The 26,629-nt window shown below is 35.2% G+C and overlaps 2 protein-coding genes across 4 annotated transcripts in view; one reads left to right on the forward strand and one right to left on the reverse strand.

Annotated features, from left to right (window-relative positions):
• LOC132193875 (uncharacterized) overlaps positions 1-26,629 on the reverse strand; it is a 43,883-nt gene that overhangs the window by 7,239 nt on the left and 10,015 nt on the right. For 2 of the 3 annotated variants that reach the window (XM_059614811.1, XM_059614813.1), the window contains exon 2: positions 16,719-17,897. In XM_059614811.1, the coding sequence (XP_059470794.1) occupies positions 16,719-17,895 (1,177 nt within the window). In that variant the 5' untranslated portion in view covers positions 17,896-17,897. Of the gene's footprint in view, positions 1-16,718; positions 17,898-20,257; positions 20,451-26,629 lie in introns of those variants that run through there. The other variant, XM_059614812.1, reaches the window with a different exon arrangement.
• Positions 25,181-26,434, forward strand: LOC132193926 (uncharacterized). Its single transcript, XM_059614883.1, has 3 exons — positions 25,181-25,307; positions 25,364-25,507; positions 25,944-26,434. The coding sequence occupies exons 1-3, from the start codon at positions 25,244-25,246 to the stop codon at positions 26,117-26,119; spliced, it is 384 nt and encodes a 127-aa protein (XP_059470866.1). The 5' UTR covers positions 25,181-25,243; the 3' UTR covers positions 26,120-26,434.

Raw genomic sequence — 26,629 nt, forward strand, 5'->3', positions numbered from 1 at the left:
TGAATTAATCGAATCACGTTTTTTATAGCGATGAAATGGTTTGGAATTCTGAATAAAGATCAATAAAAATCATTTGAGTGGGTATTTAAGTCATTCTAAAACAACGACAAATTTGTTGGAAAGTTATGAGTGAAAAATAAGTAAAATTAATAAGCTTTAAGCGCGAAAGTATAAATTTCATGGACTAAAATTCTAATATCAATATTGACAAATTTAATTTATTCTCCAATCAAATGCCATATAATATAATATCTTATATTAAAAATCAAGGTTATTTCCAGATTTTATTTGGTTGTTTTGTGTCTGATTTTGTCCTGTTTTAAACTATAAATCAAATTTAATTTAACTGAACATTTCTTTTTATAAAAAGTTTATCCAGGATTTAACTAAATTTATCATAATATGGCTGCAGGGCGGGTTTTAACCGCGGTGAATATAAATGTTTGATGTGCGTGGGCGAATGACCTTTGGGCTGACTTTGCATGGCGGTGCGTCCCGACAAGTGGCCATTTGTTCTTCTGCGAGACGCGTGCATTTTTAATCTCAAGCCCGCCGGTGGGTAACAATGGCGCGCACGGTTAATTGCTGCTATTTTGTGTTTTGCGAGCCCCATTTGTTATCTCGTGACGGATAATTTTGCAGCTCCATTTAAGTCGTACATAATATTTGCTCTGGGAAATTTCGAGATGGGACCGAAATAGCCTTTCCGCCGCGTCGCTGCAGAGATTACACGCCTCTTTCAATGCTGAATCTTTTATACCCTCTCTGAAAGCCGAGACGCTCGTTATATTGGACATTTCTTTGAGCAAAAAACGTGTGCGTTTTTATTCAAAAAGAAAGAGTTTTACACTTTACTTTGCGACGCTTTTTTCCTCTGAAGATACTAATGAGAACGAAATCCTTCAATGAGAGAGAAAAGTAAATTAAAAATGTTGATAAAAATATTGAATTTATGAATATTATAAAATTTTTGTAAAATTTCAATTCAAAATTAATCTTAAATTTAATTAATGAAATTTTGGCAAATAATTTTAGAGCCTCTCGTGAATTTTTTTTAGTGCTTTGCCGCGCTTTGCCAAAAACAAAGCAATTAAATGAGTGACCGCGCAAGTGGCGCTCTCGAATTTCTTCTTGTCCGGGTGGAATTTGAAGCGAGTGCGATTATCGATTTGCAGCAGAACAGACACACCACTGCACGTGACCGCAAAAAGCAGGGTGAGGGCTTAAAATAAGCAGCATCTCTGCCGCTTTTTTGCCTCTGCCAAACTCACCCTTTTTAAATGGATTCCACAGCGACGGGATGAAAGTTCTCTTTGCAACGTTCGGAGGAGAAAAGCGAGCTGCGCAGCTGTTAATGCAGCGTTTCGCGAACGAGTGCCTTTTGTGATGACGGAATATGAGAAAGAGATAAGATTATCCGTTTCTCTAACTTTTGCAGATAAAATGACAAGACACGTCATACAATGATAATTCCATCACACAATTTATACATCTCGTGAAACTATTTTAGTTTTCACTACGAGAATTTCACTGATTAGTTTTTTTAATGATTTAATAAAAAAAAAAAACGGAGACCAACTTTGATGATAAAGTGTGATTAGAATTTCAAATGAAGCTAGGCGGCTGAAATTTGAATAATTCTCAAGTGCAGATTTAACATTGCGTCCTTTTCACCAAAACTTTTCAGGAGAAAAAAAAGCTGTAAAATCCCGTCCAGAGACGAAGATAGTTCGAGAAGAAAGATTAGTTTCCGCAAGTCTCGTTGCTAATGATCCGCAGCACTTTTTCTTTCCAAATTTTGCCCTCATGAATATGAAATGAGGGGGAAAATTTTTGTCTGAGCATTGGAGGAAAATGAATTCGGCGCGGCTCACTTGCTCTCTCTTTCCACATTTTGAACAACCCGCCCCTGGTCGTCGGATTATTATTTTCGTGCTGGGCGCGAGCGGATGGTGATTAATGGCGAAAATGACGATGTGTGATAAATGAAGCCCAAAGGCCCGACGAGGAGGATCGGGTGCAGCGAGCGGATTAGAGTGGAGATTTTATCTGATGATGAGGGTTGCTGGAATGATGTGTTTCCGAGAGCTGTACTCCGGTGAATTAATTAGCCATACTTTTTTTTATATCATACACTTTTTTTCAGAAACACTAAAGTATTTTGTTTAAAATTACAATGAAGAACTTTAAAATGAGCATTAAAAAGATTTTTAGAATCACCTTCAATATATTTTTTTTAATAATGAATTTTCAATCATCTTCAACATTTTTTCTTAATTAGTACCTCATTATGTGCACCAATTTAATTAATGCAAATTAAAAAACTGCTCTCAATGTTTTTAATTTATTTTTATAAATTGGATTAGAAATTTGTAAATTTATCAGAAAAACCTGAAATTATCCGCTTTTTAAATAAAAATTAAAATATCCATGGTTTTCTTTTCAATGAGAAATATTTATTTTATTTAATTGTTGTAAAGATCAATTTTATAAGAAACTTTCCAATATTAATTTTTCTGTTCAAAAGTTTTAAAAAACTTTGCCACTCTTGGAGTGAATAATGTTTGAAGGGCCAAAATTTCAAAAGATTTTCTTCCGGAAAATGGACGAAGTTAATAAAATGTGTCACGTGTCACCGCTCTGAAGCAGTTTTCCACTCGCAAACTCCTCCATTCGCATTCTTCGCAGCCGCGTTTCTCGCCTTTCCAGCATCATTCAATTTTCTAGAGTGAACGCGCAGCCAGCCGCGGCGGCACAAATAAAAACAAACAACAACTGCGACTCGCATTTCATACTCTCGCAAATACATATATTTATTTCCGCCGCCGCCGCCGAGAAGACGCAGTAAAAAGCGGGTGCGACGTGTCGGGCATAAAGATGGAGGAGCCGCTTCTTGAGCCAATCAATAAGTAACGAGAAAGCGAGCAGGCTCATCGAAAAGAACCGTGTTCACCGGCCAAAAAAAAAAACAAGGCATTGTAATCTTTGTGTTCGGAAGAGAGCGGACGAAATAAAAACAAAGGAGCGAAAAGCATTTCCCCCATTGATAACTTGCGAAAGACAGTTTTTTTCATCCTCACCTCGGAGCGGAAATTGGAAATATTCCACTCTACTTTTATTTTATACGAGACGCAACTTTTTTGCTTCTTGCTGGACCGAGAGAAACTTTTATTTGACCAAACGTGATGCCGCGTGGAAGCAAAAAACTTTTATAATTCACTCGAGTCGCACTCCCTCCGCAGAGTCAAGTTTGCAGAGCTTATTCTATTAATTTTTTACAAGAAAAAAATCTGCGAAACTTTTAATGCAAAATTTATTGGGAAAGAAAAGTTACATTAAAATAATTAGTTAGTTTTATTTGGTTAAATTTTTCAATTTGCAACTCTAGAGTTTGATTGATCTTGAAGGTATAAAAATTTTAAAAATTAAAAAAAACATTGTTTTTTTTTCAAATATTCTAAAAATAAAAATTCTCAAAATTCACCCGATTTATAATTGATAAAAATGTCAACAAACTTAATTTCATATCACCTCAAAATTAAATCAAGAAGGATCTTTATTAGAAAAATTTACGTTGTTAATTCTTATTAGAAAAAAAAATCACTTTTAGTTAATTTAATTTCAGTCAAGTTTCAAAGCTGCTTCATAAATAATTTTACATGGACTCGAGAAAAATATAGAAAAGTAAAACGATTTGAATGGGCTGTTAAGGCTCAGCACGATCGTTTTAAAATTCCAAACCCACCATGCGGCTCAAGGGAGTTGAAAAAGGCTAAAAAGAAAGTGCTTTGCGGAGGCGAAGCTGCTTTTGTGGCAATTCTGCGCCACTCGGGCGCCCAATGTGCTGCGGCGGATTCATCTTCGCTCGCAGGGGCTCAACGCGCCCAAGGGGATTTTGTTGTCCCCTGCGCTTGATTTTAATTCACGGATCGGCCGGCGGCGGGCGACGCAACCAGCAATTGCTATTTGCACGTTCTCGACTGCGAAATACGCTCGAGAAAGCAAAAAAGTGTGATTGCCTGAGAGCGGAAATTGCAGTTTATGAGCAGGACGAGCTTGCAAAAGTGATGGGAAATCGTGCCGGGAAAAATGAGGTTGTTGCTACGGTGATTGCGATTCAAATTTGCTTCAAGAGGAAAGCGTAGGAAAAACTAAGTTCGGGCAAAAAAGGCAAGTTATTTTTAAATCAAAATTAGGTGAAATTGTTAATTAATAGGATATTGTTTTAATTTCTAGAAATATGTCATTTTAGGTGAAATTATGCTTTTTTAATAAAAATTGATGGTGAATATTTAAAAAAAGTAATTTTTTGTGATATTGTTGATATTAGGGTTCTTTTGAACCTTAGTTTTCAATTAAAGGTATATTTTGGGCTTCAGAATAATAAATTTTAGCTAATTTCAAAAAATTAGGTTGAAAACTAGATTTTTCATATCACTATAATTGAATTTTTTTGCATTAAAAATGTAAAATTAATAAATGTATTATTTCTGTGACGGCAAAAAATACAATGATCACATTTATCACTTGATTTGATTTGTCCGTATAATTCCAATGAAGCGAGTTTTCATTATAATTAATTCCTTCCTCGATTTCTTCATATTTTGCAGAAGATTGAAGACAATAACTATACAGCTTATTAATTTCTCGAATGTCTCTCTTAAGCAGTTGAAATGTAAAAGGTAAAAATACAGTATTCTTTACAAATTAATGCACCCTGTAAAAGCTCCCGTTGAGATATTATCCAGACGTGCTTGTCGCCAGTCCATTAAAACAGCTGGATAATTTCACCAAAGTGCTTCGCCAGCCCATTAATGCGGAGAGCAAAATCGCTCAACTGTTAATTGGAATGAAACGCAGCAAGCTCGGTGAATCAAACTAATTCTCAAATTAATTTATTTATTATGTAATAAATTTCGCACCCACGGGAACCTTGAAATGGCAAAACTTTGATTAAATTTTATGTTTCCGCTTCCATTCTCCGAATCCAGATTTTCCCGTTTTCCTCGTAGAAAGGATATTATCCAGGCTTGGTGGCAAATACAAAATTTCCAGGGAAGCTCTGTTGGTGTTATTCTGGGAATGATCATCGCGACCAAAGTTGCCAACTTTTGTTGACAGCCACCAGAGCTTTGCTCTTGTTTCTCATCCCCCGCCGGTCGAACGACGCGCGGGGGAAGCTTTAGAAATGAGCTGCCTGTCAGCCCGATTGCGATTGAATTGTTCTGGGGCGTGTTTATTCAAAGCAGCCACCGCGTTTTTTTTTCGCCCAAACAAAAGCTCAGCGCACATGACGCCTTTTCAAGCAAGTGGGCTGCGATGGTGTTTTGTGCGAAAGTTCAGCACAACGCACAGTCGTGTATAATTCCGGGGGCTTTGATATCTAATTTTGAATACATTTTCCAAGATTAAAAACCAGAAAGGTTTGTTGAAAATTAATTTTTGCAGCGCACAATTATTAGTTCGGTTTACAATGCAATTAGAAACCACAATGCATAATTTAGTACTTATTTTTAATTTTGATAATTTACATTAAATTTGCTTAAAAGTCTATTTGTACCCTTATTGCCTTATTGACTACAATTTTAGTTAAAAACGTCCCACTTAAAGTAATTTTTTAGCAAAACAAATATGAGATAATAAATATTATCTGAATTTTCCGTCGAATCTATAAAAAAGTGAAAATAAGGTTTTCTTTCTAATTTTAGTTCTGATTTTCAGTTTGATATGAAAATTAGACATATTTTCTTAATTAAAATATCATGATTCTTGATGTTTTTAACTAAATATGCGGAAATTCGTACCAAATAATGTCAAACTTTAATGAATATCGTGAAAAATAAATATCATATTATTTCTATTTTAACAAGATAACTCAAAATGAAAGTTAAATTTCTATTTAATTTGGATAATCTTTTAGAATGAACCTTTTAAGTTACACATCTTTTGTTTTCAATCTTGATCCTCTCAAGTCTTTAATTAAGAAAGATAATGGGAGAATCAATTTGAAGCACCATCTTTGGAGAGGCACAAGTTTTCCTTTTGCACAATTTAATCACCTCGGCTCTCATCTCACCCTTTTGTTGGGCATAATAAGCGTGGAAACGCACACAGCCAGTGGGTGGCTCTGAGCAGAAGCCTTTCAAGTCACACCTCCGCGTCTCACTATATCTCCAATTTATATATTTATGCGCAAAGTACATGCACGATTGATCGGTCTGTAGGCGCGCGCAGCCCAACGCGTGGGTTTCATTCATTTTGACACCCACGCATCTGTCGTCCGCGTTTTCCCCATTAAATCCGGACGGCTCTGCTTAGCGAAATAAAAAAAATGTATCGGTGCGGAAAACGCGTTGCAAATTGAATTTGCAAATCACAGCTTGTGAAAATTCAGCAATTCTGTTTTCCAGGAAAATCTCATTAAAAAGTTCCAAACTACTTTTTCCGCAATGAAATAAATTGCTTCTGCTGAGCAGTTTTATATACTGCAGAGCGACATCATTATCGCATTAAGGGATGTGCGTCGTTCAAATGCGACACTCGCATTTGAAAAGAAGGAAAGAGAGACAAAGGATTTGAACTCGGCGAGATAGAAACGCGGCAGAATGTTGTTCCAACGGCGAAAGGTTAATTGAGCCAGGCCGAGCCAGGGTTGATTTTTGTGGAAAATAGTCCGTTTTTTGCTGAATAAACAAAAGTCAGGTCAAAATTGCTTTAAAGAGAGCCAAATAGTTGTAAAATATGAAAATTCTCATGAATTATAGACTGAAGAAAAAAGTATTCAAAAAGGTTTGTGCCCATCCCTAATCATTATTGGACGTTTTTGCTTCTGACATATTATTACTGAAATATAAGATTTTGCTTGAGTAAGCTCCTTTTTCGTACTTTTCCTAAAGAACAATAATATTAAATGATTTCCTTGGCTTTTTCCTCCACCCGATCTGTCACAGCCTTGTCTGAAGCGAGACGCAACCCTATTATTTTCTCCTCTCTCTCTTTTTCTCTCTCATTTCATTTGGTAGCAGAAAGACCAACTTATTTTCTGGAGTGACGTCTCACGCAGCGCCAAGATTCAGATTTATGCGGATCGCGCACGTTCGTTTGTGCTCTCAGTTAATCCACAGAACCGGTGCGAAATTTACGAGCCAACCACGGCCATAAATCGCGCGCGCACCAGTTTATATTTATAATATAAATTTGCTGGTGCTCGAGATGCTGCTGGCGTGTGTAATAATAGAAGAAAAGTAAGTAGGAAAGCAATAATTCCGCTGCGCCATTGCTCGCCAAAGTTTGCGCCGCACAACACGAGAGAGACGTGTTATTGCTTGTGCGGCCAAAGTTGAAGAAAATGGATCCTGGAAATTGCGTGTTCATTATTTACCTCAAAGAGAGAAGAGGCAAGTCTGCGATCGATCGAATGAGATGAAAAACAAAACTATATTTTAAGGTTTGGTTCCGTTTTTGATTCGGGTTGATAAAAAAAAACACGTTGTTTTAAAATTAAATTAATGAAATTGTGAAATTAAAAATGGTGTAGGAATAAAAAGACAGAAATTGGAGGAATTTCTTCTGAATTTCAATTTGTTTCTTTACAATGAAATTTGCTAAGAAAATGTTTGAGGATTTTACTTGAGAAGTGAAAATCGCTTTGGCCAGAACAAGCGAGACACTCGTTTGATGTGATGGAAGCGAGGGTGAAACTTTTATAATTCCTTATTTCTGAGAGTGAACTCCGCAGACGAATTCGCACGCAAACTTTTTCTGTTGCCTGTCAGCGTCGAGAAATTTTACGCCCGTTTGCTTCTGTTTCACCCAGACAGAAAAACTCCCAAGATAATTTCATTCTTGGTACAGAATTACCTCACGTACGGCTGAAGTTAAGAAAAAAAAAAATATAAAATATATTCTAATTCAGTATTTGCTTTTATTCCAGTAAAGACTAAGATTTTGTTTGTCAAAAGAGCTTTTCGATTTCCCACCAAACGGAGGTTGTTGACTATACAACCAGCGAAGCACTCGCGCCACGCACGTTGCATATCTAAGTCTTCGCAAGGCGTCCGGTGCCTCTGTTTCGCGAGCAAAATATAAATGCAATAAAGCAAACACGTGCACCGACGGTAAGACGGTTATTCAATTACGATCGGTGTAAAAATATTTTTGTTACCACAATTGCACCAACGGAAGTCTCAAGGATTTGAAATTCATTTATTTACCATCAAATTCAGGTAAATATTTTATTTTAAGCAATAATTCAATTTTCTAATTTAGTTTTAATAAAAACAACCATGAATCCTATAGCATTCGTTCTTGAATATAAATTCAGTAAGAAATTTTCATTATACAATTTATTTTTAGATAGAAAACATGGAATTAATCAAACAAAAAGAATCGTTTGCAATTGGTAAATTTTTGCAAAATGACAATAGGGATTAAAATAATCCCCGTTTTGCTCGTTTTGCATAAAGAGGGATTTTTATGGATCTCTTTTTCAAAAATAATTAAAAGTCCTCTCTGCTGGCAGATGGAGCTCTTTTTTTTAATAAGCCGCTTAGTCTTTTGCGAGAGGAAAATGAATTGCTCGGTCGCACACACGCACAAACAATGGGTGAAAGTAATGCATCATTAAAGTTGTCACGTGGGAAATGCCGTGATTAACGTCGTGTTGACGATTTAATTAGAGTTTGGAGAGAGAAAGAAAAAATAGAGAGTGAATTTGCTCAACGCAGAGATGAGATGAATCATCATTTGGAGGCAAAAAACCTTTGTTGAAAAAGAAAAATCGTTTTCATTTCTTGGTAATTTATTAAACTAATTCAATTAAATTTATTTATCAGTAAAAAATACTTAATTTTTTGTAAAATTAAAAAAAGTCTTCTAAACAAAATTGTGTAATAAATTTAAAAGAGCAATCAAAGCAAAACGATTGACCCGCGCAAAGTTTGAATTGCTCTTGAACAATTAACAATCGTCTCTGTTTGTCTCTCCGAGCCGGGCGTTTCTCGAGATGAGGAAGGAAGCACGGTCGGATGGTCGAGCCGGTCCTTCAGCAAGCCAAAGTTTACCTCGGCGGCCAAACAAAACAATCCTGAGAACTTTTGGCTCCCACAGGCCGACCTCGGAATACGTAATGAGAGGCTGCGGCTTCAAAGTTAATTCGGCGCAGAGTATGTGCTTGGGAATGCGTTTCGTGAGGGAGAGAAAAGTAATTCACTTGAACTCACTCATACGTGAGCTTTTTGGCGGTTTTGTTTTGCTCTCGGTTTTTGTGCTTCCTGCGAACGGTGGTTTACACGCGAAAAACTCGTTTCAGGAAACTCCTTGAATTATTTATTGTTATCAAAGTTCACAGCTTTGGTTGCAAATATTTTTATGATTCAAAATGTTTTATTGTTGCAAAGAGGGATACAAATTTTAAGGGATCGAAAACAACAATCAAAAATTTAAAACTAAAAATAAAAGGCAAAAAGAGAATTTCAGAAAATTGCAACAAAAATAAATTTTGATTTTCAAGAACTATATATTTCTATCAAATTTTCTTACGGCTTCTTCTTGGAATTATTATAAAAATTATGTAAAAATAAAAAATTAATCAGGCCCCATTAAAAATGTCAATCATTGGAATATATTAAAAATTTTAATAAATTTTAAAGGCAAATCTTAATTTTTTTTTTACTTGATTGAATAACGAAAATGACCTTTTTTTCCGATTTTTTTTATACATGTAAGGGCAGACGATAAATTTCCGCATCCCCAATAAAAAGATAAGGTTTGGTTCTGTCTACGCAGGCCATTAATTGTGACGCTGGCGACGCAACTTTAGCGAACTTTGGCCTCCTCGTCTGGGCTGTGGCAAAACCGCGGCCGCTAATCTCGCAGCGGCGGCGGCAAAAGCGGCAAAACAGCTTTTTGCCCGTCGCAAATTCCGCTCTAATCCCCCTTCGCTCGCTCGCCCTGTCCATCCCTCGATGCTGCTGCGATGGCCGAGGCGCTCAAGTGGGATTAGCGCCGAGAAGGTTCGCGCAACGTCACATCGAGTGCGCTCGCCAGATTTGCATTCATGACATGCAAATGGATGTTTGCCCTAATAACTGCAAGAGCGAGGCGTCGCAATCCCTTTTATTTTCTCAAAAGCCACGCACAAAATCCGCTAAAAGAAATATTAAACTTGGAAAAAACCAAAGCAGATTTTCCACTGTTTTTGTTCCGATTTTGAAGTCAAAAAGATAAATATTATGATTTTATGATTATAAGACTGATGGAAAAGGTTTAAATATATATTTTTTTAATTACTTCAAAAATTAAATCTGACTTTATGTTAAAATGTTTGTAAATTGTGTCAATCAATCTAAAAAAGGATAAAATACATTTTTGCAAGAAAACAATTTGCAAATTTTTAAGATATTTTGATATATATTTCAATTTTGTACCGGTTAAATTTTTTTTTTTTAAATTTTAATTTGAAGCAGATTTGTAGCCAAATTTCTTTGATCTAAAAAAAGCCTAAAATGCTTTTAGATTTTAAATACCACCTTTACGTTGTTTTTTTTCTTAATTATTTTTTATTTAGGTTTTGCTTTTCGACTGAACAAAAATCAAAAATAAGTATCCAATTCTCTTCAACTTTGATCAAACTGAATAATTTACTCGAATATGTTGCTATATTATTTCTATTTAAAAATGAAAGTCAAAATTTTAAATAGTTCCAACTTTCTGCATTAAATTTTCATTCTGGTTTCAAAAAGCCCATTTGTGCCTGAATTATACCCGGGACGCTAAAAAGCAATCTTGCGTGGGCCCGTGAGCGTCATGGCAAGTGGGAAAAGCTTGCTCTGGTCCGGATTGTGTGTGTGTGTCTCTGGTCCAAAGATCGATTCGCCCTTCGCCGGTGGCGCGCCTGCCCTCGCCTCTGCTTCCTTTCCCGGGAATGCGCTGCTCCATATTTTCGCGAGTGAAAGTAGGTCGTTGTTCCCATTGCGCAAACACAACACTGAGCAAGCCCCTTATACTTATTTATACGTTTAATAGATAAATTGTGCGCGACGTGCAAGGCCGGAGAGAGCAATTGACCTGACCTGGTTGCTTTTCCAACAGATCAGCCACACGAGAATCCGAGAGGGACAAACAAAGAGACGCAATTTGTCTGATGAGGAAGATCTTTAACCGTGTTTTTCTGTTCCTTTCTCTCTACTTTGGTAATTGAAATTGCCAATTTGCATGAAATTTCTATCAGTCTCTAATTATATCAGCAGCGTTTTTCTCTGTTCACTTTTTTAATAATACTAAATTTGAGATTTTAAGTTCAAAAATTTATGAAACAATAAAACAAATATTTAGAATATTCAATAAACATCTTTTTTTAAATATTTATAATTTTTTATTTGATTCTACTAAAAAATGAAAAAAAATTGCAAAATATTATAAAACAGCGATTTAAATTTCTCTTCAAAAATTATTTTTATACATTCTAATTATCATTCTTATTTTTGTTTCTTTGTTTCTTTCTTTGTTATAATTGAGGAAATTAAAAAAAAAAATCTATATTTCTGCAAATTTTAGGCTCACCTGAACTGATTGTGAATGTTATCTTTGGCCATTCTTGGTTCTGGAGGATATAATACTCGGATTAACACATTTATTTTCATTCAAAAGAATTACCGGGTGGCTGAGCTGCGATAGCGATTCAACACAATTGCCTTTTCCTTCCCCATTTATTTTATTTCGCTCATTTTCCATTTTCCGGCGCGCGTGCACTTGCACTTTCCTCGTCGCCCAGCAGCGCTGTTGTGCCACTTTTTGCACGCGGAACAATGGACCCCCCTCGAGAGAGATGCAGGTCAAGACCTCATTACTTTCCAACTGCACAATTGGAACTTGTTGAGTTCCATTTTCCACATGTTGTGGCGAAACAGGAAAAAAACAAGAATTATTCCGGCTATATTGACTATGGAAATTCAAGTAATTTCCTTGCAAATTTATTCCTAAGTGGTGGTAGGCTTAATTAGAATATGCAAATTAGTATCGAAATGGAGCGTTCCAGTAAAAAATCTCCATGTTGTATTTTTATAATTAAATAAATTTTAGTGAATGTCTATTTACATTTGAGTTTTAATCAAATATTTGAGCACAAATAATTACTTAATGAGCGAAATTCAATCAAATATTCAGGCCTGGATCATTAATGAAATTATTATTCGATTTTGTTTAAAATTGAAACTCAATTTAATTAAAATTATAAAGAGTTACAAATTTATATTTTGGCTGTTTTTGCGCTTTTTTAAATGTGAAATTTTCTTTCACATTTACGAAACTGGATCGATGATGGAATTAATTTTTTTCCTTCAAAGATTCAACTGATTAAAATAGCCCAGGATAGTTGTTGAATTTTTTGGTTCTCTCCAAACCAAAAACAAGTGACAAACGCCCTCGAAATTTACTATGGTGTGTCTGAATTCGAGCAATTCGGTTGTTTAACTCTTTCATTGGGCCAATTGGGAGCTGATCCAAAACGCGGGTCGCCGAATAAATTCTTCGGTTTGTGCGGAGAACATACAAGAAGAGCAGAGAGTGTCACCGGATTCCAGCCGTGGCGCATTCTCTTCTTGTATGTACGAATCTCTCTCTCTGCACACAAGAAAACACTCGTCGGGCGAGGACGCCTCTTTGAAAAGCAGCCCTCGGAGAGATGGTTGGAATTTTGTTTAATGTGCAGCCCTCAAAGGCAAAAGCCGCCGGCACACAAGTCTGGAGAAGCGACCAAAAATAGAGAGGACCGCAAACATGGTGAGCGCGGTTTGCAAAATTCTAATCTTCAAATCTCAAATTTCTTTGAACTTCGAGATGCCCAGACTGCAGAATAAGATTTAATTTTGGAAGAGAAATTTTGTTAATAAAATTCATAATTTTCACTGCAAAAATAAGCAGTGGGAATTTTAATTAAATTTTCTTTCTTGATTTTGTTTGCATTCAGGTAGACTTTTATAGCACGATCAGAAATTCCATTGTTCCCATAAAAAAATTAAAACATATTTTTATTTGCTTTCAAAAATAATCACAGAAAAAAAAGAGCTTCTTTTTTTATTCCACGTTTATTATTATTTCTCCGAGCAGAAAATAAGAACTTCCTCATTGTTTCAACTTCTACGTCTTCCTCGCGAGAAATTCGATCAGACCGCGCAAGCAAGAGTTGTGGAAAACGAAATCTTTTTTCCAGCCGTCCGCTGTGAAATTGAATTGTCCCGGCTCCCGTGACTTTTGCTGCGAAATCAGGTCACAGGAAAAAATATGGAGCAATCTCTCGAAATCCATCTTGTGTTGTAAATAAGAAGAAGAAAAATCGAAACACGTGCTGGTGAGGAAAAATTCACAGCTCATGTGCTTTCTTTTTATCTGGCGAGGTGAGGAATTTTTTATCTCTCCAGAGGGCCGAATAAAGGCGGAGAGTGCGTTTCCGTCTATTTCGGTGTGCAGAGAGGGTTATTTGCTCGCGCGCGCCGCTACTTTTAATTGAATTTTTATGAAGAGCGCCTTTGCTAGACTCGTTTTCAAGTTTGCTTTTCTCGTAAAAACCGTGTCCATTTCGACAAAGGGGATTGAAAACAAGCTTTTCATGAGCTTTATTAACAGATAGCTTTGCTTTTTTTCGCCGCTGAGCGGAGAAATTTCAAATCATGAAACTTTTCAATACACTTTTAGCAAAAATAAGAATTAATTCTCAAATAAAATACATAAGTTTTTTTCAGTTTTTTTATATAATTTTAAAAGCCAAATTTGATATGGTTTATTATCTCGATTCTCTAATGCAGTTTCAATTAAATTTATTAATAATAATTTTCATATTTTCTGATAGTAAACTTTATTTCTAGAAAATGTTATTTAACGAGGAGCTCATGAAATCTACACTGAAATTAAAATTTCTCTAACTTTTCCCTTCAAATTAATGTAAATTTCTGATGCCAACTGACTTACTGATTTTATTTTTCCATTTTAATTGAGGTTGTATGAACGTGAATTGGTGAAATTTTATCAATTGTGTTTGGGCCAATTTTGAGGAAAAAATTATTTTAAAAAATTCCCGCAAGAAGTAATGTTAATTTCAATATTTATTTTTTCAAATAATTTAGTTTATATTATTATAATAATTTAATATTTATATGATCTGATAATGAAACACTTTATTCATTTTGAGATTAAATTAATGTATAGGAAAAATGTTATTTTAATGTTGGTAATAGTTTTTTCTGAAATAAAACAAGAAGAATCAATTTATATTCATTTCCTTAAAAGGCTTATTTTGTGTTCTTAAACAATTACATTTGCTAAATTCATCTCGAGCTAATGGAATTTAGGACTGCTTGGAATTGCAAATCGAGACAAATAATCGCCGAATTTGCGTGCGACATTTTGCGAATTTGAATGCCGTCGGAGGGATTTTGCGGGTTCGCCAACCGAATATTTGCAAACACAGCACAGAGGGACGTGATCTCGGCTGCTCTTCCTCCGTGTTTGGTTTAGAGACGTTCGTCGACTTGAATGTTTGCTCAGTGCTTCGCTATTTCTCTGTGAAGCTCTGATTTGTATTAAAGCAGCGGTCTCCTGATTAATGCAGGATTGTGTTTTCCTCGCCAGATGCCTGCGCAGCGATTAGTTGAGCTCTTAAGTAGTCACAGCTGGGCAAAATTTATGACATCTCCACAGCTAATTTCACTAATGGCTCTTCATAATTTAATTTCCAAACAGCTCATCCGTGTAATGCACTAATTAAATTCGATAATTTTACATTTCAAGAGGAAAAAATTTGCTTTTCTTGATTAAATGAACCTTACTTTTCATTTCGGATACAAAATTTATTCACAATATCATGTTTTAATTTAAAAATTTCAGTTAATCGCTGGTTTTTTGAATCGTTTTTGTTTAATAGGAAAAAATATCCTGTTCTACATGTTTTCCCTAAAAAATTGAGGAACATTTTTTATTTCCATGAGCAATTTTTGATAAAAAAAAAGAAACACCTGCTATAAAACGTTTAATCAAGCTCTAGATTAATTTTAAGGAGAAAATAACATTAACAAAATCTCAAGTTTTAGATTTACAATCTTTGCATTATAAATTAGCACAACTGAAATAAAAATAGGGCCAAAGTTTTTTAATAATAATATATAATTAATAATAATAAAACCATTTTTCAATTAAAGACAAAGCCCGTTTTCTTCACCTAATAATAAACTCGCCTATATATTTCACCCCTTTTCCATTGTTTGTTTGTTTATCTCGGCTCAGAAAATAAACATAGAAAGTAGGTGTGCATTAGTTTTAGACGCGGATGTGTGAGGGATGCTGTGTGCAAAGTCGGGCCGCAGCAAAACGGCGGCGGCTGCTCTTTGCGTAAGAATGTCCGCCGCGGATCAATACTCGCAGCCAACCAACACATTCCACAGTTGTTTTCACAATGAACCGGCCATTCATGAAAGGCACCCTGCTCGCTATAGGGGCTGCAGAGATGTTATTGGAACTGCCGACCCACTAATGCACACAGCACCGATAATTGAGCTGCGTTCATTTTCATCTGCAGCTCGAAATTCCTCCGCATTGCTCTAATTAAATTCTGTCTTCATTTCGAGACGTCGTTTTGTAAACAATGATTTTTCATAAATTTTTATCATTTCCATTCCTCTTTAAGTAAAAATTAATTAAATTTTTATAGTTTTTATAGAATGTAACATTAAAAAATCGTTAAATTAAATTGTTGACTATTTCAGTAAATTTTTGTTTGTATTTGGATAACCTAAGTCAATAAATATGCCAAATTTCCTTTCTACAATCGGTTTTTTTCTTTCAAAATAGAAGTTATTTGTGCAGTCAATCGATTGCCTAGATTTTCTAAATTTGTCCAGCGTCAAACTTTTGACCTTTCCACTGCTCCCGATGAAAATTAATAATTTCTTTGAATGGCTTCCCTCTCAGCTCAACGCTGCTCATTTTTTCCCTCGGCAATACTGCATTTTGAAATGCACGTATTTCCCTCCGCATTCAATTTGTGCGTTTATCATTCGCAGTCTCATTCAAAAATATTGCGGTGCCGACCTAATTTACCCTATTAAAAGACCACTCGAGCGCAATTAATATCTTTCACATAGTTTGCTTTGCTAACAAGTTTTTTTCCTGCTTTTGCGTGAGCACGAATTGCAAAATACACGTACGCAAATTATTTTATTCCAACTGGTAAATATTTTTGTATAGCTAGTTTTTCTTTGTTTGTTATTGCAGAAACTTCAGAGTGTTTGAGTAATGCGTGTTTAGAAAACAAAATAGTCAAGTGAATAAAATTTCTAATAATTTAAAGTAATTTTAAATTTAGGTTTATAATTTTTAAACAAAAATATTCGATTTAAATCCAGAGAAAATTCACAATAAAATAGAAGAGCAGAAATTTCTAGAATAATTTATGAATTATTTTAATTTATCTTGAAAAGCAAAGTAAAAATTTAAGAAGCAAGTATAAAGGTTGCAATCAAATGCTATAAAAAAGCTAAAAAAAATCTCTCTTAATATTTTTTTTACTTGTTAACTGTATAAATAAGGGTTAATTTCTACCCCCATTCTGACTGATATAAATCGGCAAGCGACGCTTTTTTTACCGGACAAAGATAAATCGCAGAACAAATCCATCATGATCTAAACCAAAGTTGGCAAATATAGATAAAAAAAAAAATGATTCTCACCTGACTCGTCGTCCTGTCTGACGGTGCCGAGCACGTCTTTGTATCCCTCCGGGGGGCTGAGCGTGACCTGGTGGTCGACGAAGTCGAGGGCCTGGTCGAAGGGACACAGGTCGGTGGGGAAGGCGTCCGGCAGCTGCTGGTTGGGCTGCTTCTTGCACATGGACACGAGGCGCGTGGTCTCGTCGCCGTTGCAATCCTCGCCGACCAGGATGACGTAGTCGGCGTCGAAGAACTTGTTGCAGTTCTCGTTGAAGGTGACGCGCCGCTTGTGTCCGGACGCGTGTCCCGGCGTCTTCCTGATGATGGACTTGGGCCTGCCGCGCTCGAGGCACTCGTCGTTCCAGCAGCACTCGGAGGCCACGCACGCCTCCGTGCACGGGCCATGGTTGTTGTTGCCGCCCCCGCCGTCCTTGCCGCCGTCCGAGTCCTTCTGCCTCATTGGACTGGCAGCAGCAGCAGCAGCAGCGGCGGAGGTGCTCTGCTCCACTCGCACCGCCGGACTACTCGGGCTCTCCTCGATTATCGACCCCGCTGGCTTCTGCGCACCCTCGTCTGCCTCGGCCGCCGCCAGGGGCGCGCGCAGCACCACCGACGCCTCCGAACCCCCGTCCGAGTCCACCTCGCCGACGATGTCCAGCAGACTGCACTGCTCCTCCTCCTCCTCCTCCTCCTCCTCCTCCTCATCCTCCTCGTCGATGAAGTGCAGCCGCGAAACGGGTCTTTGGCTGTCCGCTTCGTCCGACTCGCTGTCCGACTGCAGGAAAAAGTCCATCAGGTTCTGTTCGGCCGGCTCCGGACGCTCCGGTCTGTCGTAAATTACATCCAAAAACTCATCTGGACACTTTTGGGATATCTCGGGACACTTGGCGTCAAGAACGGTGGCGATTTTGTCAATCACTCCGAACAGATCCGGACAACCGTCTTGGTTGTTGGTGTCCGGACACTCGCCGTTGCTGCTGTGGCCGCTGTCGCTTTCTGTTTCATTGTTGTCTTGCTTTTTGGGCGCAGGCTCGGGTGATTCAGACGGTCTGGGTGAAGAGGCGGCCGAGCTGCAGTTTGAAGACGGCGGCGGACACGGCGGCGGCGAGCCATCCGCGGCCGACGGCACCAGGCAGCGCAGGTTGCGCAGCAGGACGCCGTCCTTGGCGTCGCCGCACGAAAGCGCCTCCTCCTTCATTCCTGCGGACATACAGAGATGACGATTAGATTTCCGTGGGAAAAGGAGAAAAAAAAGAAGGAGTTTTGATTGTAATGCGCCGGGCCAGGTTGGCCGGAAGTGGCTGATAAAATGCGTGAAACGCCGTCAAATTGCTGCGAGCGTGAGACTCGGCAGGTATATTCTGTCTAAAAGTTAACAAAAAAAAAAAAATCATGCTTCAGACTCTCTTTCAACTTTGAACTATCAAAATAAATGTGATAAATTGATCAATAAATTTGATTTAATTATTTATGAAATTACTCTACATGTGTGGTGTTTTAACTCTCAAATTGTTTAAAAAAATGAATGTAAACAATGTTAGTTATGTAAAAATCATACATATATGAACAACAATAGTAATATTAAAAAACAATGAATCTTCAAGAAATATTTAAAAATTAAATTTCTATTTCAATATAAGAATTCAAAGGAAACCAAGTCAATTTGCAAAGAAAACTTTTAAACTATTAAAGACAGCCTCTCACACATTTCAACAAGAAATTCTACGCAAAACTTTGCTCCGTTACAGACGCGAGCTCTCATAACTTAAAATCCAATTTGCACCCGACCGAATTCGCATTATGCGCGCGATCGTCTGAAACCTCAACGTGCGGGAGTCGCCACAACGCAATAATAATTCAACCCCACCGGATCGATCGACCGCACAAGCCACTGTAATATCGAGTCAAAGTGCCTCGAATAGAAAATAGAATTATGCAAAAGAGACTATTCTCCGAAGTGCATCATTCGATATTGGAATATTTGCCTCGAGAAACTTCCAGAGCGCTTATTAAATCAGAATTTGCATCTCGTTGTTTGCGATAATTAGCGGAGTAATTTGTTTGCAACCTCTGTACACGCGCCACTACCATTCCATCGGTGCATCATCGTTTTGATTAAACGCAAAGTTTGCTCCACATTCAGGACGCTGATTTGATTAAGACTTCGAAGCGTGTGTACAACTATTTAATTGAATCAAAAGTTCGTACCGTCATACTCAATAGAAATGCAATACCAGCTGAAGGTTTGATTAAATTTACAGAATTTCCAACTTCAACAAAATAAAAAATTCCATTTTTATTTTAAAATCTATATTTGAAAATTTCACTCCTCCCTATTAAATGATTACAAAGTTTGAAACCAATTCGCTATTTGATTAAAATCGTCGCTCATTATTTTGGGAGTTTCCGGTTGATCTATTTATTCAGGATGTTGTAAATCTCGATGAGAAATTGAGCTTTAAATGCAGCAGGTGCGTCGAGTTTATCCTTTCTATCTGGAAGCAAAATAAACCGCGTGTACCAAACGTATATTTCTTTTTCTCGCCGCTCCTGTCACTTTACTAATCGTTTGTTTATTTAGAAAAGAGCGAAGCCGCCGCCTCTGAGGGTATTTGTGGTCAAACGAGACAGCTTCACAGTTTGCGCCCAAGAAGAAATTATACTTTCCAGCGGTTTCAACTCAATATCAAATTACTTAATGCGCAATTAAACGATTTAATTATCGCAAAAAAAGTGATAAAATGAAAAAGAAAAGGGAAATTATTAGATAAATTTCTTTGAATGAAATTTTTGCGGTTTAAATTGGGCTCAATGAATTTTTTCACAACAAACCACTTTTTTTTGTTCTGACACAAAGAACCGCAAAAGTGAAAAGTCTACTGTATACCTGCATGACTAATGAAAAACACTTAAACACACGCTTGCTGATTCTAACGCTTTCAATACCATGAGAATTTGTGAGCATTGGAAAGCAAAATTAAATAAATGAAGAAAAAAATGCAATTGAATAAATTTTAAAGAATAAAATTAGTAGAATGCTTCTGGAATTCTGTGTTTACGGGAAAGTTTCCATGTTTTATAAAACCAATTAAAATTTTGAAAAAATAAGAATTTTTAACAAACTGAAACAGAAATTTAACTCTATAATTACCCAAAATAACGAATAATTTTTGTTTCTCTAAAATTTTAGCAAAATTCTTGCTAGCGGTAGTGTCGGTTTTGTCCAAAAATTTCTTCTTCTCAAACAAATTGTTATCAACACTTGAATATACAAACAACAATAATAATTAGTAAAATTCTTATCAATTTTTTTTTTAAATTTTGCGATTAATTTGAGCACATCAGAGGATATTAAAATTAATTTAGAAAAAATCAACTGGTTACAAACGGAAGCAGAAATATTAACTCTAAAAATATCTAAATGATAAAAGTCATTTATTGTTTTCCAAAAATAAAGGGATAAATTTAAAAATGAAAATTATTTATCCCTAATTTTTTTAAATAAATATTTTCAGTTATAATTTTGCTCTCCCACGTGAAAAAAAGAACACAAAATTTACCGTTTCTTGCACTTTGAAATTCACTTATCACAAGTCAAATTATCGCGGTCGGCGGAGAAGTCCCGTGGGGAAAAGCGGCGCACAGCAATTTTCGTCGGCGGCCATCGCATGTCGCTTTCCCCGAATGACACCGCGTGCAATCGGATGTGTTTTTACCGGCGAAAAAAAACACAAAACTCTCTGGGGCTTGACAAGTGCGGCGCACAAAGGTTGGTTTGCGACTAACAAACCAACTAACCAAAGCAAAAGAGCGCTCGAAAATTGAGAGAGGAAGTCGGTGTGGGGGAAAGTGGGGGACACGGACCGACCGAGCAGACTATCTGACATGCAACTCTTCGGAGGGGTTGATTTGATTGCAAAGTGTTTTATTATTATCAGTCGATGCGTGCCGTGTCTGACACCATTAAAGTCGGAAAGCACTAATCGGGAAATCACGCCGACGCTTTTCCGGTCATCAAAAAGTTTTAACTCAAAATCAGTTCCAAATCTTTGGTTTTTAATTAAACTGCGTAAAAAAAATTCAATTTTGAATGGAAATAAAATAAAATTGTTATATTTTTAACAAATTGGAAATGGAAAATAGAAACTTGAATTACTGAACAATAAAATTGTATACAAAGGAAAGAATATTGTACGGTTTTTATTAAATTTTTTTAGATATGAAAATTTGAAATGAAATATGAATTCGTCCGAAATTAAATTTTGTCCTTTAAATTACATCCAATTATAACAGCCAGACGTGGAATTCTTCTTACAAGCTGCTTCAAAATGATCAAAGCAGTTTTTCCCTGGATCGATTTCTGGAGAACAAATTTAGAGCTGTCTTGTTTTCAGCCATACTTTAATATTGATTCGGCGCCTTTTTCAAAATTAATTTCATTTTATTCAATTGATTTATTTTCTGTAATTTTATTTTGCATTTAGTGGAAGAAATTTTAATTAAATTTTAAAACAAAATACACTTCCTACCATTACTGCCAAAATAGATTTTGATCAATATAGTAGCTTTAAAAAAAAAACATAAGAGATAAATAAATAAATAATATGGAGTAAATATTTTCTTTAATAATTTTAAGGCCTCCTTGGCCCTCATTATTCAATTAACAACAATAAAAACCAATTTTCGCCATAATTAGAAATTTCAACCACCCTTGTTGCAACAATTAATTTTAATATTTCAATAAGATCTTCAATTTAAAAAAAAATTACCCACAACATCTCCCCTAATTAAGATTAAAAACTTCAAATTAGCTGAAAGATTTGGTTTTTTACTCGATACAACCGTTTGATTCTCAGATATAATTTATTTCTAAAATATTAAAAAAATCGTAAAATCAAGAAATGCTCATACCCGTGAAGAGCCCCATGGATTAATATATGGATAAAAATCCTTCAAATTAGCTGAAAATTTTGGTTTTTTACTCGATACAACCGTTTGATTCTCAGATATAATTTATTTTTAAAATATTAAAAAAATCGTAAAATCAAGAAATGCTCATACCCGTGAAGAGCCCCATGGATTAATATATGGATAAAAATCCGTCAAATTAGCTGAAAAATTTGGTTTTTTACTCGATACAACCGTTTGATTCTCAGATATAATTTATTTCTAAAATATTAAAAAAATCGTAAAATCAAGAAATGCTCATACCCGTGAAGAGCCCCATGGATTAATATATGGATAAAATTCCTTCAAATTAGCTGAAAAATTTGGTTTTTTACTCGATACAACCGTTTGATTCTCGCAGATATAATTTATTTTTAAAATATTAAAAAAATCATAAAATCAAGAAATGCTCATACCCGTAAAGCGCCCCATGGATTAATATATCAATAAAAAACTCAAATAAAATTATTGAACGATTATTTGCAATTTTCCAATAAAGAAAATTCAATTTTTTTATATAAAAAAGACTTAAAAAAGAATTAATGAAAACAAACAATCGGGATGTTCCAGAGAACCCCTCGCTCTTGTGCCAGGCACAGAAGCAGCCCCTTTTCTTCTTCGGTCTGTGTCTTGTGTGTCCTAGCGCGACTTTGCACAACTTTTAAAAAAATTCTTCCGCCAGCGCATGCACCACCCACCCTTGTACAAAAGCCACGAATGCATCTCACGGAGAGCAATAATTTAATCGCGGCACGCGAGATGAAATGTGTGCATGGAATTTTATTCGGTGTGTGTGTGTCGTGCAGGGGCGCCGTGGAAAGAATTCGTTTTGCTTCAAAAGAGAGACGCATGTCGTGACCGAAAACAAGCAAGGGAAAAACCAAAAAGTTTGGCGCTGTCGTAAATTTAATAGGGGTTGCCCACCGAGATTGGTTCCGGGGGGAAATAAATGTTTTGGCAGACAACGCAAATTAAAAGGCGACCAAATTGCAGAGATAATTTGTTTTTCGTGCACGCGTCAACGTTTTGATTATGTTATTCCATGTTTTTATAGTCTGGTGAAAATAAATTTTTTTGCTCCTAAATTACTGAATTATTTTTGGGAATGAGTTAATAACATCTTGCTACTATTTCTTGAAAATTTTATTTTTATATAATTTGATATTATTTTGTAAAATTTTATTTAAATTTATTAAGTAAATTAATCTTTTTTTTATTACTTTATCCGTTTTACAATAGTTTCAAAAGGAATATTAAGTATATTTTTTATGCAAGGAAAATAAACTTTCTCGTCAAAATTGTATGAATATCAAAGCCGTCATTAATGTTTAAAAAAAATATAAATTAAAATCTTTGATTTTATAAACAAACTAATTAAAAAATAAACTGGAATTGTAACATTTATTTTAATCAAAAACGGCTTTTCTCATTCAAAATTCGGTAATAATAATTAGCCAATCTTTTTTTAAACCCATTTTTATGTAATTTTATTTTTATAAAAAAATAGTGATTAATCCAGGTCAATATTTGAAATACTAATTTAAATTTGAGCTAAATTATGTCAAAATCTGACATCACAAACAACTTATTTTATAAGAAACGTTCATTCTTCTCATTCTCTCTCATTCCAGATAAGACAGACAAATTTTCCCAGCCAACGTTGTTAGCAACGAATGCATACATTAAATATTTTTTTTCTTACGAAGCAGCTCTCGAATGAATGCATTCGTATGCAAATACAACACGGAACCCTCGACGTGTGTACTTGAGAGACTAGGAAGGAAGATAAGATATGATAAGCAAGTCGGCGTGCTTGGAATTTAAGCCTAAATTTTATTGCATAAATACACAAGCACAGAAAGCGAGATACATAATTTGGTTCAAACAATTGTTGAGCTCTCTTTGATAAATAAGTCAATATTTAATTATTTGCTCAGTCAATTTGAATTTCCTGTTTTCCCTCGGTTTTATTTTGGTAAATTTGGAATATTTAGAAAAACAAAAACTTTAAATGAATTTAATTCTCAATATTGTATAAATACATATGAATAAATGTTTCAATAAAATCGCACTTAACTTAGCACAAAAAGCTGGTTTTTTAACATTCTATTTAAATTTTTAAAAACGCGTTCTGTGAAATGTACAACTCTTTTGTATTTAGGCTGAAAGTGTTCGCTCTGCAGGTGAGTGAATTTATCTGTAAAGCTGGACAAGCTTTGTGGTGAGCGAATGTCGCAAAAAGCGCTTGCGAGAACAATTTCACGGCTCCTACATTATTCGCAAAAACGTTTGGCCGAGAGAAAGGCGTGCCAAAATGGATTTCTCACGCGACGCCCAAAGCAAATGCCAATTCTTCCATCACAATTTGCCGATGATCGCTCGATTATTTCCTCAACGCCGCATGATTATCAAAGAATTTCCAACCATAAAAGTTCAAAAAACTCATATGAAAGGTAGAAGGTAAAAAATTATATTTGAAGCTAAAAATTATTTTATTTTTATTAATTTGTGCTAACAAATTTATAAATATGTAAACTGAAATAGCATTAATAAATTTTTTTACAAATTTAATTGGGATTATCAGCAGCTTTGAAAAAAGACGGCATTGCTAAAGCGTTGACAATTTTTTTTTTTAATTTGCGTCACTTCTGCTGCTAATTGCATATTATAAATTTATAAATACACATTAATGTGTTCGAGCACAGGAAGTAAAAGGCGACTCTCGGCTTGGCTTTAATTGAGTCCCCCCGCGGAATCGGCGAGTGTTTTTTTAAGTGCCGGCGCTCACTCGACTGGAAAAATACACACACAGAAGCAAAACTACTTTGGCGTCCGGTGTGTGTGCGCAATTCCTATGCAATGCCCGCGCGCAGGTTATCGCGTTCTACGTAAATAGAACAAACACGTTTTCTACTCTTTCGAAACCGCACAATTGTATTATAAAATAGAGACGCTAGTGACGTTTGTTCTTCAATTCATTCATTTCATAATTTACTGGTGCAAATAAAAATTTCTTTTTAATTATAAAAGCTGAATTTCTTGGTCCAAAATTGCAGCAGGAATAAAGTCCGAGGAATATTCATTTTGAAGAAAAAGATTCGAAAAAATGTATTCTTGACATTTTCAACGATTCAATAACTATTTTTAGCTGGAATTTTACATTTTATCACACTTCCTGAAATTTATCACAAAATTATAATGAATAAAAGTTCGGATAAAAAAATATATGCGGAGTTTTTAAGACAATTATTGCAAATTTATAATGGAAATTTCTTCTTACAATTAAAATAATTATTTAATAAAAGTAATCTGCTCTGCGGTATTTGAAAATTGTGCTGTTTGTGCATTTTTCCTCTTGTTTATTATTGTAACAAAGGAGTCCGAGTTTAATCTGTGTGTTTTTCCACAGCTCAAAATGTCGCCAATTGATAACTTTGGTGACGCTTTAATTTTTGTTAGCAAAACCACAATAGAAAAAAAACAATATCCTGTTTGAAAGGCTCTCTGATAATTTTAATCACCCTCTTGTAGTTTATTTCAACTTCGGTCGAAGCAGTTGCTCGTTTCTTCTTCCTTGAAAGGGAAGCTCCTGCAGCACAATGTTAAAAATCGAAATCGCAACAGTTTTCCTCTTGGCGTTTTTCATCGCCTGCAGTGCCGACGGTGCGTACAAATTTATTTGGTTTTCAAAATATTTTTCAAAATTGAAACTCCAAAAGCCACTAACACCTCCACGCAGACACTTGACGTGGAAAACATCAACAATCGGAAGGAAAAAGGTGAAACAACTGCAACACTAAAATCTATTCCAGAATCCAACTCGACCACCCCGTCAGCAACTCTGATACAAAATTTCGAGATTGGTACGTTTCTTTTTCTTTTTTACTCTTCTTCTCCTTTTTTGGTATTTTAAGATTAAATATTATAAAAAACACTTCCAAATTATCAATTATTCCAGTTAATGGAAATAAACTCGGTTATTTATGAAGCATTTTAACAAAAAAATTATTTAGTGAATCAAATCACACGAGTTTCAAAATAAAAAAGATTAAAAACTTGTTTATATTTTAAAATTTTTCAAGGGAATTTAAACAAATAATAATAAATATTAATAACAGTTCATTATAAATGTAAAAAAAATTGACAGGAAAGTTGATTGATCAAAAAATGATGTTTTAAAATTTTAATATTAATATAAAAAGTAGTGACTCCTATTTGATGTCATTTAATGACAAACAAAATTGCAGAATGCATGCAATATCTTATTTCCTGCGAATTTCTGATTTTTTTTGTTCGCAGTGACGAAAAAATGCAACGTTACGTGTCCGTGTAACTGCACAACTACAACTAAAACCAAAGTTGCTGCAGAAAAGTCATCCAGTGTTCATCCGTGGACGATCATTTGGCCTGTCCTTCTAGTCACAGAAAACGTCATAATCTTAAAAATCTGTGCTATCGATAAATTCTTTAAATAAAGAGCAGAACTGATGCTTTAGTCAATTGTCCAAAAAAAATGTAAACTTGCTCAAATCAACGCTTAATTAAACACATAATACTTAAAATCAAAATAATAAACTGTCATCTGTCTCTATTGCTTTAATCTCTTGTTTCTCGCTTTATTGAATTTTTATATTATTTTATATTATTAATGTTGTACGCCTACGGTGTTTAATAAACATTCCATTCCATATTATTATAGAAACCAATAAAACTAAAATTTTGCGACTGAAATGTCCGAATAAGTGATTGTAAGAACTTTCCCAAATAAACTATTTAACAAAACTTAAGTTCAAGAGTCTATAAAAAGTCTTTTTGTGAGTGAAAAAGTTCAAAAAGAGGTTATCTTTTTAATTAAGCTTGATTCAATTCAAACAGAACCACTGTCAAAATTATTTTTAAAATGTGAATTATAACAAAATCATTAACAATTTTAAAATTTAGCACCGTTTTGATAATAATCCAAATTTAGTGTGTTAATAATTTGT

The sequence above is a fragment of the Neocloeon triangulifer genome, unplaced genomic scaffold, assembly GCF_031216515.1.
Source record: "Neocloeon triangulifer isolate White Clay Creek 2 clone unplaced genomic scaffold, ASM3121651v1 ptg000005l, whole genome shotgun sequence".
Taxonomy (NCBI): Eukaryota; Metazoa; Arthropoda; class Insecta; order Ephemeroptera; family Baetidae; genus Neocloeon; species Neocloeon triangulifer.

Coding starts and splice junctions, on each gene's coding strand:
- LOC132193926 (XM_059614883.1), top strand. CDS start 25,244: ATGTTAAAAATCGAAATCGCAACAGTTTTCCTCTTGGCGTTTTTCATC. Junction 25,308..25,363: donor CATCGCCTGCAGTGCCGACG/GTGCGTACAAAT, acceptor AAACTCCAAAAG/CCACTAACACCTCCACGCAG. Junction 25,508..25,943: donor GATACAAAATTTCGAGATTG/GTACGTTTCTTT, acceptor TTTTGTTCGCAG/TGACGAAAAAATGCAACGTT.